General features: G+C 54.2%; 1 protein-coding gene across 1 annotated transcript in view; it reads left to right on the top strand.

Annotated features, from left to right (window-relative positions):
• The first annotated feature begins 718 nt into the window (after positions 1 to 718).
• The window catches only part of TANGO6 (transport and golgi organization 6 homolog), a 26,781-nt gene continuing 11,071 nt past the window's right edge, over positions 719 to 16,428 (top strand). Inside the window, exons 1-12 of the mRNA XM_042885899.1 lie at positions 719 to 1,516; positions 1,777 to 1,893; positions 2,531 to 2,678; positions 2,911 to 3,035; positions 3,519 to 3,681; positions 4,243 to 4,325; positions 6,970 to 7,082; positions 8,438 to 8,614; positions 9,791 to 9,917; positions 10,038 to 10,217; positions 13,196 to 13,330; positions 15,797 to 16,303. Of these exons, the coding sequence (XP_042741833.1) occupies positions 719 to 1,516; positions 1,777 to 1,893; positions 2,531 to 2,678; positions 2,911 to 3,035; positions 3,519 to 3,681; positions 4,243 to 4,325; positions 6,970 to 7,082; positions 8,438 to 8,614; positions 9,791 to 9,917; positions 10,038 to 10,217; positions 13,196 to 13,330; positions 15,797 to 16,303 (2,673 nt within the window). The remainder of the gene's footprint in view (positions 1,517 to 1,776; positions 1,894 to 2,530; positions 2,679 to 2,910; positions 3,036 to 3,518; positions 3,682 to 4,242; positions 4,326 to 6,969; positions 7,083 to 8,437; positions 8,615 to 9,790; positions 9,918 to 10,037; positions 10,218 to 13,195; positions 13,331 to 15,796; positions 16,304 to 16,428) is intronic.

The raw sequence follows: 16,428 nt of genomic DNA, 5'->3' as shown, positions 1-16,428 counted from the left end.
TGCATCCTGTGCATAACGCTGTGCCCCACTGACCCGCGTGGGACTGCAGCACAGCCAAGGCTGCTATTTCTGATGTTTGCCCAAGCCTGTAACGGCTCTGCTCACTGCCCTGTAAGGAAACACAAAGCAGAACACCGTGGCCCACAGGGCCTGCATGCCTTTAGCCACACAGCCACCCAGGAGGCAAGCTGAGGATTCACAGCCATCCTGGTTACAGCCCTATCCAGGCTGAACTGTGTGCTCTGCAATGTACGCCTTATCTGTTTACTCCAAAGGCAGCGAGCGTTTGGCTGCAGCCGTGGGAACACTGCTCACCTCGCAGTCCTCCTCCTCCACATGCTGACCACAACACGGCTGCTGCTGAGATGGGGCAGCTCCAGTGTGGGTTATCCCTCTCCCGTACCCGCAGGTAACACCTGACAGGCGGGAGCTTTCCTGAAACACCTGCTTTGCCGCAGTGCTGAGCGCTATTGGACCCGTGCAACGCGGGACTGGAAAGCAGGGACAGACAACGAACTGCCAGCCCTCACCTCAGGGTGGTGCTAGGCTAGGTAGAAGGAGGCTGTGTAGGGCTGGGGGACGGCGGCGTCCCGTGCCCAACCTGCTTCTCCGCAGCAAACCACGAGCGGTGGCGGTACCCGCGCTGGGGAAGCCCGCACGTGCATAGCAGAAGGCAGCCTGGACCCAAGATGGCGCCGCCCACCCCGACCTGCCCAAGATGGCGGCAGGCGACGCCTCTCTCCCTCCCGTTGCCCTCCAAGATGGCGGCGTGCGGCATAGCCCCGCCCCCCCGCCCGACCTCCCCAAGATGGCGGCGGCAGGCCGCGCCCCGCCCCTCGGCGTCGGTTCTAAGATGGCGGGTGGCGCAGTGGAGCCGAGCCGGGTGGTGGAGGCCCTGGAGCTACTGCTGGGGCGGCCTGCGGGGCCTGGGCCGGACGGCGTTTCCCTGCGGCTGGAGGCGCTGCGCGACAATGCGGCGGCGTTGGAGGAGCGGCTGCGGGGGGAGCCCGGCTGGGCCGCGCTGCGTGGCTTGCGGGCCGCTGTGCTGGGCCGGACCCCCGCGCTGGCAGCCGGGGCGGAGGACGAGGCCGAGCCGGCGTGGGCCGCGGCGTGCGCGGTGCTGGCGCTGCTGCTGTGTCTGAAGGAACGGCTCGAGGCGCTGTCCGCCGCCCCCGTCGCCCCCGTCGCCCCCGCGTCCGCTCCCGGGGCCGCCCCGCCGCCTGCCGCCGACACGCTGAGCGCGGCGCAGGGCCAGGCGGTGCGGCGGGCGCTGCGGGCCGCGGTGGGGCTGGGGCTGGCCCCGTACCTGCCGCCGGGCGTGGGGCGGCGGCCGGGGCTCCCTGCACCGCCACGGTCGCCGGGGGCCGCCCGAGGGGCCCGGCTCCGTGCCGCCACCGCCGCGCTGGTGGAGCTGGCCCGGCACCCCGCGCTCGGCGCCCCGCTGCTCGCTCAGCACCTCGGCCCGCTCCTCGCCGGCCTCTGCCTGCTGGGCCACGGCCCCGCCGTGCACTGCGAGGTCGGTGGTCCCCGTCCTTCCGCTCCTTCGTGCGGGTGTGACCCCGCGGGCCTGGGGTTGTGGTTCTGGAGCAGTCGGGGTTTGGGGATGCCCAGAGTCCCTGTGCAGTGCTGCTCCTGGCAGCTGCTTGTGAGCCGTGTGTGTCTCAGTGTGAAAGAACAGATCAAAGCTGTTGCACGTACAACATGGGAGCTGGGTGTGTGGAGGTGCAGTCTCACAGCTAGGCTGCCCTCACTTCTTCAGGGTTTGTGTTTTTCCAGGGCCTTTCAGAAGCAGAGCGAGCAGAGAGCCGGGAGGCCCTGCAGCACATTCTGGACCGTGTCTATCAGCCTCTGGCCGTGCGGGAGCTGCTCGTCCTGCAGGGCGGCCCCAAGCAGGTACCAGGCAGCAGAACCATCTCCTGGTGCAACTTACGGCTGTTACCTCTTGTTCTGTTTGGGGCAGCTGCTCAACCTTGTGCTAGGATGCAGCAAGCTGCTACCTGCAGATAGCAAGGTGCGGGGTCAGTTTAGGCACACCTGCACCTGGAAGGTTTGCAGCAGTTCTGGTGAAGCAGAGCTGTCTGCTGCCTTGGCTCCTGCTGCTGTCTGTGGCCCTTTCAGAGACTGCCTCTTAGCAGTGGGGAGTAGAATATGGGCAATGTTAGCTGGGTTGCAGCCAAGGAGTGGGACTCACCACTTCTGTCCCCTTATGTACATTGAATGTGACTCATCCCCTGAGCCCCTGTGTCAGTAATGAGACAGAGCTGCTGCCTGATCCTGAGAGATTTTAATTAAAGGAGGGAAGCTCTCCATGACAGGATGCTCCCAGGAAGGTTGGTCTCTCTCATTAAGCCTTAATTTACTTTGTGCCCCTGGATGAAGTGATTTTAAATGTTTCTCCAACCTTTGCTCCTATGTGGTATCAAGTCCTCTGGGGCAGGATGCAGGCTGCTTTGCTTGTTAGTGAGGGTTTGCCCACAAATGTGTACTGGAGAGAATTCACTCTTTAGCTTGCTCCTTTGTTTCCTTTCAGAGTCGCCCTGCTGGGGGAGAAACAAAGCCAGCCCTTGCTCGATCTCCAGCATGGCTGCGTCGCCTTTGTGGCCAGCTGCTCTCAGAACGGCTGATGAGACCCAATGGGCTTCAGGCTGTGGTTCGGGGTATCATGGAGGGCACTGGCGGTGAGTTGGGTCCTTGGGTGCTGCTCTTCGTTTCTGGGGTTGCAGATTAAAAGACTCTTAAAAGATGTGTCTGAGACAATTCATCCCATGGGATGTACTGAAATGGGGAATGCTTTTGTTAGGCTAAACTGGCTTCTGTAATGCTCAGATTCTTGTTTTTGACTTCAGCCAAAAATGGCCCTGCTGTTTGCAGTCGGGCTGAGCTGATCTTGTCTTTCTGTGAGTGGGGCAGGTGGCACTGATGCTGAAACAGCAGCTGTGGACTGGAGAAAATGTGATGCGGTTGCAAAGATCCTGGCTTCCTGCCCTCAGCAGTGCCTTTCCCTGGAGGATTACTACAAACACGTGTGCCCCCAGGTAGGCGCTGCCCTCTGCTCTCCACACAGCATGCGGACTGCCTGTGAATGTAAAGTGGGAGTGCTCTCAGCACAGTATCTGTGCTGTCAATACTTGAACATCACCTGACTTGAGCCTGCCTGCCCCAGTGCAGAGCTGTTTTCCTGCTGCTCTCCCAGTGGGATGTGTTTTTACCCTGCTCATGAGTTTTCTATATTTTACTGAAAATACTGAGCAACCTTGCCTGATCACATGAGCTATTCAGCATTGCATTTCAAGGAGCTTTCTGCTGGGGAGCTTTGGCTGTGAGTGTAGTGCAGGCTCAGGTCACCCTCCTGTGCATAGGACAGAGAGCTGCTCCTCTGTGTGGGGAGTGTTGTGCCCAGTGTCCAGTAAAGCAGCACTGCAGGGGCTCCTCAGTCTCTGCCGTTAGCTGCATGTTAGTCCTCAGTCTCTGCCGTCAACTGCTAAGTTTTGTTCTGGTACTGCGGGCTTTCCTTTCAGATTCTGGACTTACTGCACATCCAGGACAAACTGGCAGCGCGGCAGTTCCAGAGAGTGGCCACCACGACACTGCTCACCATGGTGAAAGAGCACCCTCAGCTGGCAGAGAAGCATTTGCTCCAGCCTCTGCTGACACCACTTCTCCGCTGCTCGGACGCAGCAGGTAACAGCTGGCGAGGGGACACGTTGAGCCCTGGAACAGAGAAGGATCGGATTTCTCTTTCCACTGGTCTTTGTTTTTCAGTCAGAATTCTCTCACGTGTTGGTGACTTGGCTACTGAGGGTGCAAGCCCAGGTCTGTTGGTTATGGATATGTTTAGGTGGCTGTGTGCACCATATTCAGTAGCACTTAACTCATGTTAGTGTATGGTCAAACAGTGGGGCTTCTTCCATCTCTCTGAGAGCCTCTTCCATTCTGGCAGTGTCGTTCTGGTCTTCTGGATGGAAGCCATCAGTTCCCCACACTGGCCAAGCAGTTCTCTAAGGAATAATCCATCAGGATTTTTTGGTCTGTTTTGATTTGATTGTAACCTTGCAGAGTTTACAACAGCACAGTGATATTTAGCACAGCTAACAGGGCTTATTTTTTCCCGTGCTTTTCCCTCATGGAGAGTAAACAAGAGGATTATCCGTGGGCTTTTTGGTACAGGGCATCAAGGGGCTGACATTTTGTTAAAGACTCTGCAGTACATGAAGGTGCTTATTTTTCTCCTCTTTGTTTCAGAAATAGCAGAGGAAGATTTGTCAGCTGGGACAGTGCTGGTGACAGAGGCAGAACTCAGCAGCTGTATGGAAGATGTGTTCAAGGTAGAGTCTGTGATCTGATCTTTGGGGAGATGAGAACACTGCTCTAGGAAGGAGCTGGCTGGTGACTTCCTGAGCTGTTGAGGGTGTGTGTTAGGCCACAGCAAAACGAGCAGCTCAGGCAGTGATGGTGCTGAAGCAAGGCCTGGAGTTGTGCAGAATAACTTTGAATGAAGTTCTGCACTGGAGGGACTGCAGCTTCTTGGTGGATACCAGAGGTGCTGCTTCCAAGCATTTTCACCCCAAATTCTGTGAAGTAGCAGTGAGCTCACTGGTTGGTTGTTTTATTTTTCTTTTCCCCCAGCATCTTTCTGGTGTGTCAGTGAAAGGAAGGAAGGAGTTGGGGTGATGGGCTGGAGGCCAGCAGTCCCCACGATGTTGCCATGATCTTATCCTCTTTGAGCTGCAGCAGGACCTGAGCCTTGCTAGGTTATACTGTTTCCAGTAGGATGGCTGTGCCCGAGTGTTCTGTCAGAACAGCATCAGGCCTCGGAATATGATTGTGGATCAGCAATATCTGAACAGGCAGTGAGACACAGGAGCTGGCTGGGAGTGCCGCTGGCCTGGCACACGTTGCTGTCAGTCCCTGGCAAAACCAACGTGTCTGTCCTATCAGCGTCAGAGCCTGACATCCTCAGGAGTCCCAGATCCGTGCAGGACATCACAGCTGGTGCCCACTGGGGGTCCTCAGCGCTCTGTCTCCTGCTGGTACGTCTGGTGGCTCAGGGAATTACAGTGCATCTCCTCCCACTGAGCGAGGTGAAGTGATGAGGGTTAAGTAAGGAAAAACGAGCAGCCTGCTTTGCAGGGACCTCTCTGAGCCTGACCTCGTGACATGTGTTTTCTGTGTGCATGATGTTAATTTTAAAACCTGTGGGTGTGTAATCCGTCAGCAGCTGCTGGGTGTCCTGCAGCCTCATTTGCTGATCTGTTGGGAGCTGCTCATGGACAGGACCGAGACTGGGGGTAGTGGTCTGGCCTCAGTGCTGCTCTGTGCAGCACGACGGGCTGTTGGAGCTTGGCAGCTGTCTGCCTGGTGCTTGGGCTCTAATCAGGTTCTGGGGCATGGGGAGGGCGCAACAGAATTGACAGAAAGGTGGGCCTTGTTGCTGAAAGGCTAGTTGCAGTCTGATTTCATTGGTAACAGATCACCTTCCATGTCTTCTGGGCCGAGCAGTGGATGTGTAACACCTGTAGCTCCTTCCAGCAAGGATTATTAGGATTATTGCCCTTGATGATTTTAGTAGGGAGCATCTCCACCTCTGTGGCACTGATCTGTTCCCAACTGGAAAATTTTCCTGTCCATGTAGAAGGGGCCCCTTGCAGCGCTATGCTCAGCAGCACAGATCTGAGCTCTGGTGTTGGAGGCAGAGGTGCTGTCCCGTGAAAGACCAGGGCTGTTTGATGAGGACCTCTTCCAAAACCTCTACTGGTGCCTCCTTCTCCCATCAGTGTCACCAGTACTGTGCTGCCTGGCAGCAGCTGAACACTTTCCAGCAGAGAAGGACATCTCAAGCCCAGGAATTCAAGAAGGGGGTGACTGACTTACTGGCATGCCCCTAGGCAGCCTAAGCTCTTAAATGCTGTGTGATTGTTGTAGTATTTTGTATACTAATGATCTGTTGCAACTAGCTGGCAGGCAGAGACCAGTCTGGAGGGCTGCTCTGTGGCTGCTGCTCACAATGAGAATGCTTTTGGAGTTTGGGGTGGATCCCTGCTTAATGGCATAGTGCTTTAGGCCTGACAGCGGTGAGATTAGTGATGGAAGATCCAGCCTGCCATTTGTGGGGGTTTCTTCCCTAGCAAATGTCATTTGATGCAGAGTGGGAAACCATCCTTTAGGCTTCATCAGGGAGCCTTTGTGTACAAAAGGTTCTGGTTAGGAAGAGTGGCTCCATGGGGATTAGAGAAGGCAAAACATTGGTTTGCTTCAGTGCAGCAGGCCAAGAATTATCAAGACAATGTCCTTCCTAGTGCTGTACCTGGGCTGTCACAGTGCTCTGGTGGGCCGGAGCCCTCTTGCTGTGTCTCCAGCTGATGGGAGGTGTGGGGATTGCTCTGTTACAGGGACAGCATCTGAGCTGGATGTCGTATGGAGAATGAGAAGAGGCTGTTTTTTACTGCTCTGTGGGCAGCAGCAGGACCTGTGTGCAGTGCCCTGGTAACAGTGGGCTGAGGGTGCTTCTAGTAGTTCAGGAAGGCACTGCTTGAGGCAGAGGGCAGGAATGTGGTCCTGCTGCCTCCTCCAAGCCTGATCAGTTCAGCACACCTCAGCTCCTACTAGAGACTGATTTTTGTATTTGGGATTTGGCTCTGAGTGCAGTTTCCTTAAGATCTGCTGACTCAAAGGTGTCCATTGCATCTCTCTATAGCTTATGACCTGACCCCGAAGCAGCAGCTTTCCTGAGTTTGCTGCAGTGTTCCTGCAGCTTGGAGCCCTGCTGTGTTTAAGCAAATGCTGGGAGAAAGATGGTGCTGAAGGCTGCTTTTAATGCAGGATATACATAATCAGGGAGAATGGGCTGAAAGGGTGGAGGCTGTAAACACTGTGCCGTGCTCTCTGGCGTCAGATGTACCTTCTGTTCTCCCTTGGCATCCCTCTGTTCCACTCAAGAGTTTGACACTCTGTGTGCCCTTCTCTCCATAGGTATACGTGGTTGGGAATGACAGCTCCAGCTTGCTTCTGAGATCCTTGCAGTCAGTCCTGGGAGTGGTTTTCTCCCTCTATTCCTTTGCCAAGCAGAATGTGTCATACTTACGGTAAGGGAGGGTTGTGCACAGCTTCTTTGGGGTTTTGTTTCTTTACCGCCTGGCCCTAGAGTACATGCTCTATATGGACACGTATAGAAGTGGAGACCAATTTTCTTACCCTGAAAAGCTTATTAAAAGCAGGCAGTAACCACAGGCCTAGGCATGGTGCGTGACCTTACTGTGCCCAGGGAGTCAGTTCTTGTCTTCACTTTTGTCCTCCCCGAAGGCCAGGTGTTTGGGCAGGCGTGCCCTGCGGGAGCCCTGCTCACCTCACTGCAGTGTGCAGCAAGGGCAGCCCAACCCCAGGCCAGGGCTGGTAATGCCAGGACTAGGCTGGGTGTTGGAGGGATCTGTGGGGTGGATTAGAAAGTAAAAGATCATCTTTTTGCTAGATGGGATCATTTTTTCCAGTGCATGTGGGACCTGCCTCTTGGCAGCTGTCTCTTGCACTGTGCCCAGCTCCCCCACGACTGATGTATGGTGATGAATGTTACATATGTCAGTTGTGGTGGGAATGATAGTGGTCACCAGGTGCTGGCTGTCCTCTCCCTGTTCTCCCAGGCTTTTCCTGGGCTGCTTTGCTTTGGGCCATTCTAGTACCTATGCTCCTGGTGGGTTTACATTGATGCCTTGGTGGTACCGGCACGTGGGTACTGGAGGTTTCCCCTATAAGGTCTGTGCTATTATTAAAGACTTCATTAATCACTTCAAAGAGTAGTGAGTGCTGTGGCAAGTTCTCAGAACAAGCCAAGTGAATGCTGCTGCTGGGTGAGCACAGTCACTGTTAGCTTCTCTCTTTACACAGGAATTTGGCAGGGGTGATAAAAACCACAGCTGCCTGGAAGCGTTCAAGTTTCCAGACCCCTGGCACAGCACTGCTATTCAATCTCATTAACCTGCATCTTCACTTGGCAGGGGTTTCCGTGCCACCTTACAGTGCTCCCCGTCTCCTTCCTCTTTCTTGGCATGGCTGACAGCTCTGTGCTTTGTCAGATTGGCATGAAGCATCGCGTGCAGCATACTGAGGCTGCGTGTGAGTGGCTGTCCTTGTACAAACACGCTGTTCAGACAGAGTGCTCTCTGCTTGGCTGGGCTGAAATCTTGGAGGGCCTACATTCTTCCATCTGTGAATACTAGAATGACAGAATGTACCGCCGAGCTCCTCCTAAATGGAAGCAAATGCTTTCAGCTAGGCAGAGCTCTCCTGCCAGAGCATCCCAAGGAGAGTCTGTGCTCACTGCAGAGCATTCATGCTTTTCTCTTTGTCCTTCCACACATTGTCACATTGCAGTGCTGCTGCGCGCTGCGGGGAGGGCTGCAGCGGGCGGCAGAAGGTCACCATTGCTCTGTGTCTGTCCCTGCAGCTCCCCGTGCCAGGAGGTGCTGCTGTGGTTCCTGGAGAAGTCAGAGAGGCAGACTTCACTGTGGGTGCTGGAGGGCTGCGTGGGGTTGGCCAGCAGCGTGCACCGCCTGCACCCGCAGTGCCGCTTCCGCGTGGGCAGCGAGGGCGGTGCGGCCATCGTGGCGGAGGAGCCCGTCAGGTGAGGGCTGCAGGGGCACGTGAGTGCAGGGGTCAGAGCCCTGCGTCACCCAGCACCTGGGGCCTTCTGTGGGGATGTGAGGCTGGCAATGCTGTCCTCACTGGTCTAGTTCCCCAGGCAGGTGGGTGGGCTGTATGCACCAGCTCAGTGGTTCCGCAGTGCAGAGCCCAGCACGATCTGAGTGTTAGCACGCGCTCGCTGCGTGCCTCTCCAAGTCCCAGGACTGGGCTGTTGGGTGTCTGGGTGGAGGACATACAGCATCAGTCCCAGCACTCTGCAGATGCCCATTCCACTTCCAGCCAGGGTCTGCCTGTGGCCAACCATGTCTGCCTGGAGCTGGTGGAATTCCTCAGTCGCAGGTGGCACTGTCACAGCAAGGACTCGGTGATGCCAGAGTACCTGAGCCAGGAACCAGACCCCCTCCTGCTCTGGCAGGTGGCCTCTGCATGTCGAGTCAGAGCGTGGCCATGTGGTGAATAAACGACAGCCATTAGACTCCAGCTATGCAACTGAGGACTGCTGAGCAGCATGATGTTCACTTCAAAGAGAGGCAGCAATGTCATGTGGCACATGTGAGCACAGAGAAGCAGTACACATGGAGCACACAGCTCCTGCCAGCAATGTCTGCTGCATGGGTGTGTCAGCAGCTGCAGGCACTCATTTCACTACGAGTGTAACAAAACCCCATAGAAATGTGCTCATTCTGGTTGCATTTCAATCTTTTCCTGACCTGAATTAGTAGAAGGTCTGCCTTGGGATTTGCACTGTTTAAACTGAATATAATTTAAAATTATTTCTTAATGGCTATGTCTCTGTCTGTCCTGACTGTGACTGCTATGAGCGTTGCATGAATTAACTAGCGCTAGAATAGGATGGTTTCTCTTAATGTTATTCTTTGAATGAATGTAGGTTAATTAATAAGCTGAGTGCTTGATCATGTAGACCAAATGAACTCAGCAGCAGCAGTTGGGTTTGCTGCTTCCAGGCACTCACTTTCTGGTTGTGCCCCCAAAACCCAGGGGCTGTCTGTGGAAAGGTGCTGAGGGTGATGTGGCCTACAGGGTGCCCCTTGGGTGGTGTCTGTGAGACTTATTCTCTCTGCCTCCTGTGACTGGGGACACAACAAACTCAGCTTGTGCCGTTAGTGGCTTTCACAAGAATAGAAATCTATTTCAGTGATGAAGACGAGGCCCTTTACCAGAAGGTTTCCTCGGAGCAGTGCCATGTGGAGAGTTTAGTGGAGCTGCTGTCTCACTGCCAGCAGAGCGGCCTGGCTGGAGACTTTTTCATCCACTGCCTGAAGGTGAGAGCTTTGCTAGGGGAGCATCCCTGGGGTGGTTTGCCTGGGACAGGTAGCAAAGAGGCTGTGATGCACCTGGAGGTGGTTTGCAGTGTCCAACCTTCCTTTGCCTCTTCCCATCAGGCGCTGAGAAATGTGGCTGCAGAGGACGAAGCAGTGGCAAGCTGTGATGCCATGGCTGGACGTAGCCTCCTGGAGCTGGAGCAGCACAGTGCTGAGCAGAGGAGGAAGCTGCTGGTCCTCCAGCTCGTGGCTGCACTGTGCGAGAGCGTCTCGGACACTGTGTTCACCAACATTGCTCAGGTGGGTGATGGTAAAGCCCTGGGGGATCATGGCACTGCTGTCTGTGCCCCTGGGTTTAGGTACATAATTGCTAAGAAACAGCAGGAGAAAACTAGAATGTCCCCAGGAAAAGCAGTTTATTGAGTCAGTTGTGAGTGTCTGAACAAGACTCCAACCTGTGCTGTATCAGCAGGGAGGGGGGAGAGCTGCAGATGTAGGAGGGAGCAGCCGGCAGATGTCTTCATGGCTGTGTTTTGAAAACCAAGAGAGTAAGTCATCAAAACTCCAATTTTTCATATTTTTTTGAGCAAAATTCACTTCCCAACGTTTAGCAAAGCTTGAAGACATCTGCACCAGGCAGACTTTTCCAGCAAGTGCTTGCTGTGCATCCATGCAGTGGTGCCAGTTCTTTTGGCACATCTCTGCAACAACCTCTAGCTGTTGCTGCAGCTGTGCCCCAACCTGGCAAGAGCACTGAGGCTCTGGGTGTGCAGCATGGTACAGCCATCATATCATGTCCCCTCTCCCTTGTCAGCATGTAGGCTGCTCTGGTTTCTGCTGTTGAGCACCTGTACTGAGTGGGGTGCCCTACTGTCAAGGCTGATATAATCATGGTCATGCTCTTGTAGATGTCTTCCTGAACAAGTAGCTGCAAAATGTATTAATTACTGTGAGTTCAAAGAATTGTTAGCACGTGGTGTTTTGTCACCCCCCAGCCCACGCTGCAGTGGCACCAAAGGAGATTCTTGTCCTGCACCTGGCTGGCAGGGCTTTGTTGCTCACCAGGGCAATGCTTAACCAGCTGCTTTGCATGTTTAACTTCCTCATCCAGTTCTTTTTAAACTCAATGATCTGATTACACTGGTTACCTATGACTTCCTGAAGCAGAGCAGGTCACTTCTTGCACAGTTTTTCTCAGTTTTCTTTTTGGAACAATGGCATTTCTCATGCTGTGCCCTGCGGTGGCACAGCAGTGACAGCGGTGGTCGCTGCAGCATCCAGCTCAGCCTGAGCACCAGCAGTGTGCCTGCGCCCTCCTTAACCCACAGACCTGAGCACATTCAGCTCTGTTGTCCAAGTCAAAACTTGGGAGTGGGAAATGGGAGAGGGTTTCGCTGAGTTTCTGGGTCCAGCATGTCTGGTGTAAAAAGAAACAACCCAAGAAGAGAAAGTGCAGACAAAAAAGCCATTATACTTCAACCTGCAAGTAAACACCAGGGGTCATATTTCAAGGACCAGTCCCTCAGGTTCAAACAGGCAGCTGCATAGCTGTGTTCTTAAGCATTTTCTGCAGTACATGGTTCCTTAGGGGGTTTTGTTCTTGCTGCAGCTGCTTTGCAGCGTGTGTTTGTGTAGAACAGAGTGGGAGCAAGTAGGATCTCTCCATGTGGGGCCTGAGCCCAGGGATGGAGATTGGAGGCAGCTGTGGACCTCCTCAGCTGCACATTTATTCTACATTTTCCCCCTCACAGTTGGGTTTGATGAGGTTGATTTGATTTTATTTCCTTGGTGGCCGCTGGTGATGCAGCATGTCTCCTCCTGCACGAGACAGAAAAGTCACCCAGTGTTTCATCTTCCAAGCTTTTATTTTTCCTTTCTAGATGGTAGTGTTTCTTTAATTATTGGTGTCAATCACTGCTGATGGACTACTTGTATGTGACATTGCTCTCTTTGCAATTGAGTGTAGTTTCAATTCGTTCAGTTTGTGTGTTACTATTTTATGAGAGCAGTCACTAATGCGTTTTTGCTCTGCATTCTTGCTGTTTAACAGCACATTTCTTGGTCCTCTTAGTCCAGGACGTACCTGTGCCTTACCTGCAGACCCTCAGAGCCAACCTCCTACTCTCTGCTGCAATAGGGGACATGTAATGAAGATGGCATTGGTCAGCTCTTTGAGCCCTGCTGATGAGGAATGTGTTTTACCCACGGTGCCTGCTGCGCTGGCAGGAGGCTGGTAACATGGGGAGCTGCTGTAGCAGTGCCTTGTTGCTCTTTTGCTTTGTTTCTAAAGGAGGAGCTACTCCAAAGGGTTCCTCTCATTTTGCAACAAGTGTGTTAAGCAGTAGTGACCACTAATCCATGCTTTTCCCACCATGAATGAGCAGCCGGCTCCCATTGCAGTCAACAAGTTCACCCGGAACAGACAAAGGAAAAGAAGTATTAATTTCAAGCTCCATTAGAAATGCAGGAAGCCTGTGGGATCAAAGATCTTGGTGCCAAGTGCTGAGAAGGCCAAAGTCAGCCAAGTGAGATCATCACTGGCTTGGAGAGAAAATACTGTGAGAAAATCACCAAGTGTGACACCCCACCCCACCCCTTTAAGCCAACAAATTGGGGTTGCTGTTTGCAGTCTGCAGAACTCAAACTTTTCTCTGGCACAATCTTGTAGGGGCCTCTCATATTTCCCCCTACTTGTCTCTATCCCCTTTGCTCCCTGTTAGCCTTGTTTTGCTCCCCAGCATCTTCCACAGCCTTGTTTTCCCAGTTTGGGCAGAGGCATCCAGCCCTGTGGCAGCCAGTCAGCTGTGACTGTTTATGGGCTAGGCTATCAGCACCTTTCTGCTTCAGCTTTGTTTGCTATGGCTCAGGAAATGGATGGTAGCGTTGGATTTTAGGTCTCATGTTTCACAAATACTGGTTTCCTCCCTTCAAGGGAGGGCTGTGTAGGGAGAGGAGAAGAGCTCCCAGCCTGGCTGCTGTGGTGCTGCTCCCCGTGAATTTCATCTGCTGGTTTAGAGGGCGAGAGGCAGGGCTGTGCTGCTGTCTGGGTTTGGGGAATGGCGATGGTTTAGGAACTCAAACACATCCACCAGCAGAGCCCCAGCATGCTGCATTCCTGGTGCAGATAGACTTCACCTAGACCCTGGCTGGCCCCCAGATCTCCAGGGCTCCCTGGTGGGGCTGGCATTACAGCAGCTCCTTGCTGGAGCTGAGGAAGCAGCAGTGGAACTGCTGAGGCCACCTCCTCCCTTCCTAACCGTTCTCCCATCCGTTGGCAGGTGGAGGAGTTCGTGGCTGTCACACTTCAGCGGGCGTGCATCAGCCTGGCCCGGGGCCACGGCACAGCAGTGGAGGCACAGACCCTGAGCATGGCCATGGGGCTGGTGGCCGCCATGCTCAGCGGAGCCATGCAGGTGAGCAGATGTGGGGCAAGCCCTGGGTTCAGGCACAATTTGGTACTGGGCTGATGGAGGTGACACACACTGGGTTAGGTTTGGGTTTCCTGAATACTGGTGTGTTCATGTACACGCATTGTCTGTTTCCTGGGAGCACAGCCAAGGGTCCCTTCCCAGCAGGTCACTCAGAGCGCAGCTGGCTTGAGCCCTGGGATCCTTGCCACACTCTTTATGGTCCTTGTTATCTCTTTCGGAAGCACCGGCCTGCCCGCACACGCTTGTGCTGCTTTGGGTCTTGCTGGCATTCACGAGCCACTTCCTACTATTTGCTTTATTCCTTTAACCAAGCTCTCTTTACAATGCCGTGTGTTCCTTATGAGAAAGCAGACAAACAAAAGGTTGTGTGCTTCCAGCAAGGCTGGGAGGGTGGAACCTCGTGCGCCCTGCGAGTGTGCCTGCAGGCTCTGTGTGCTTGGAGGATGAGGCCTGTCCTGTTATCTTTGTGTGCCAGTGGCTGCAGGGTCCCGGACATCGTGCTGTTTCAGTGCAAAAAGAGGCACAGAAAAGCTCTGCAGAGCTATGCTCATGGGTCACAAAATGTTGGTTAATTCGTTGATCATCCAAAATCTGCTTCCTAGAATGTTCTGTTAGAGCCCTGCCATTGCAGTCTCCTTATGTTATCATCTTTTGCATCCCTACGCATCTGTGTGCCCTGCCTGTGCACGGTGAACTTCTGCATGTGGGCTGCACCAGTCTGGAAAATCCTCTGTCAAAGCTGTGAGTTTCACAGTGTCAGTCAAACAGCACTGCAGAGTGGTAATGTTCATTAGCACTGCGAAGTCGTCATATTTACTTCACTGAACAGTCAGCTGCTTTATCCCTGGGCTTGCCCAAAGGAAAATTCAGACATTAATGGAAGAAGATGATTTATTGTCTTATTAGCAACATTCCTGGAATTGGAAAAAGGGACATTTAATTAAAAAGGATGGCATGTTCACAAACAAGGGAAGAACAAGCAGTGTCCTTCAATTAGAGCAAGAGCAAACGGCAGTTCTCGTGTAATTAACGAGCATATTGTGGCAATTGATGTGCAGGAAAAGGAGGCGCAAAGCCACCCATCGGGTGCTGGCCTGGGGCCTTGCCTTTGCCTGGCCCCTAGCGTTGCATTTTCATGTGCAGCCCTGGGGCTAAATTGGGTGCTCAGCGTGGGGCTGGAGGGTTTGCCTGAGGCTTTTGAGGCCCCCCCAGCACCCCCGTACTCTATTGGTCTGGCTGCAGAAATGCAAAGCCTGGAGCTGGTCCTGGTCCAGGCAGGCCCCACCTCGCTGGTGGTCCCGGAGCAGCCTTAATGGGCCCCCTCCCAGGCCAGGCCCTGCTCTCTCTTCTTAATGGAAGCAACTTAACTTGGCCAGCAAATTGAATGAAAAAGGTTTCCCAGGGCAGCTGGTGCTGGAAGCAGCAGGAGTGGCTGCAAAGCTGTTTGTTTTTGAATGGCCAAGTGGGTGTTTTTTTTTGTTGTTGTTGTTGCTTTTTTTTTTTTTCCTTTACACAATCATCCAAATGCTCCCCTGAAACCTCCGGTAAAGCTTTGCTTTTCAGGCCTTAGCAGCCCAGCTTTTCCTCCTGGGATCTAGCAATTAAATCCTAAATCCAGGTTAGGGCAGGAACTTCTCCCCAGCCCCCAGGGCTGTGTGCTGTGCCAGCAATCCCCGCCGGGCTGCCTGGCACGTTCCAACCACCTGCGTGCCGCTTCCTTCAGGGGATCGCAGCCTTGGCAGGGCAGCAAGAGTGCTGTGGGATGAGCAGAGTGATCAGTGCCTGGATCTGATGCTGTGCCAGCCCTGGGCTTAGCATCAGGGCCAAGCACCTATCTCTGTGGAGAGCTTGTGGCTCCCAGCGTTTGGGATGCTGCTTGGTGCAGGGACAAGGAGGTGTCCTTGGGAGCTCCTGCAATGCCTGCCCTGCCTGCTGCTTTCTCACCTTCTCCCGTGACATGCTGTTCATTCTCAACCCAGAAAGCTACCATGTTACTTTGTAGTGCACAGAGTGTTTTATTTCCCAACAGTGAAGTCTGCATTGTTGGAGCTCTGTACAATGAGCCTATTGAGGTGGTATCAGAGAGGGAGGGTGCTGCAATCGATACGTTTGCTGCTAACCTGGGATTTCACTTTGCAGGCTCATCTAGCTAGGGCAGTGCAACAGATCCAGCCATTCCCTGCTGTGCGCCCTGAGATGTGATGCTCCAGTGACCAGAACTTGGGATGGGGCAGCCCTCAATGTTCAACAGCCCCGTTCTTCTGCAGGGCTGCTAAGAGGCCATCAGCACCATACAGTTCCCCCTGCCAAAGTCTCACGACAGATTTAACCCTAGAGTACATCTCCTGCCCCCAGTTCACCCCTCGCGAGCATCACAAGGGAGCAGCCCCGTGTCAGCATGAGCCCCTTGTTGCAATGGTGCCAATGCTGCTTTTCCCTTCCCTGCAGCTGAAATCAAGTGACTTTGCTGTCCTGAAGCGACTGCTGCCCTTGCTGGAAGAGGTGTCCTGCACTCATCCTGACCCTGTCATCCAGGAGCTGGCTGCAGACCTACGCATCGCCATCTGCACTCATGGCGCCTTCTCCACTGAGACGGTTGACACTGCAGCTGAGAGTGTGCTGGGGAAGAAGCTGGGGCCAGGCAGGACAGAAGCCTGCACAGCCCCCTGCCAAAGCCCAGGGGCTGCTGGGGCACTGCCACAGCATGGCCACAGCTGCGGCCACCCCTCAGCTCCCTGGGAGAGTGAAGAGCAGACTGTGCATGGGGAGCCTTCTGCTGTGGGTCCTGCTGCAGCTCCAAGTGCTGAGAGCTCGGCCCCAGCTCAGCTCCATGAGCTGCTTCTGTCAGCCTATGACCCCCAAGTTCCTGTCCGGGCAGCTGCCCTGCGCAGTCTTTCCAGCCTGGTAATACAGCGGGACCCAGAGGCACTCCAGATTCAAGAGAAAATTCTCCAGGTACAGGATCTCCACACCATCACCATCCCCTGTGACCAAATCATGGGGTGCGTGGTGAAGCTTGTGGGGCAGAACATCTGTCAGTGCCCACCTCGTGTCAGTGCCCACCTCGTGTCAGTGCCCAC

This window comes from Lagopus leucura, unplaced genomic scaffold (genome assembly GCF_019238085.1).
Source record: "Lagopus leucura isolate 7727_CA_CO unplaced genomic scaffold, USGS_WTPT01 Super-Scaffold_100053, whole genome shotgun sequence".
NCBI classification, from domain to species: Eukaryota; Metazoa; Chordata; class Aves; order Galliformes; family Phasianidae; genus Lagopus; species Lagopus leucura.
This window is presented reverse-complemented; position numbering and strand designations above follow the sequence as displayed.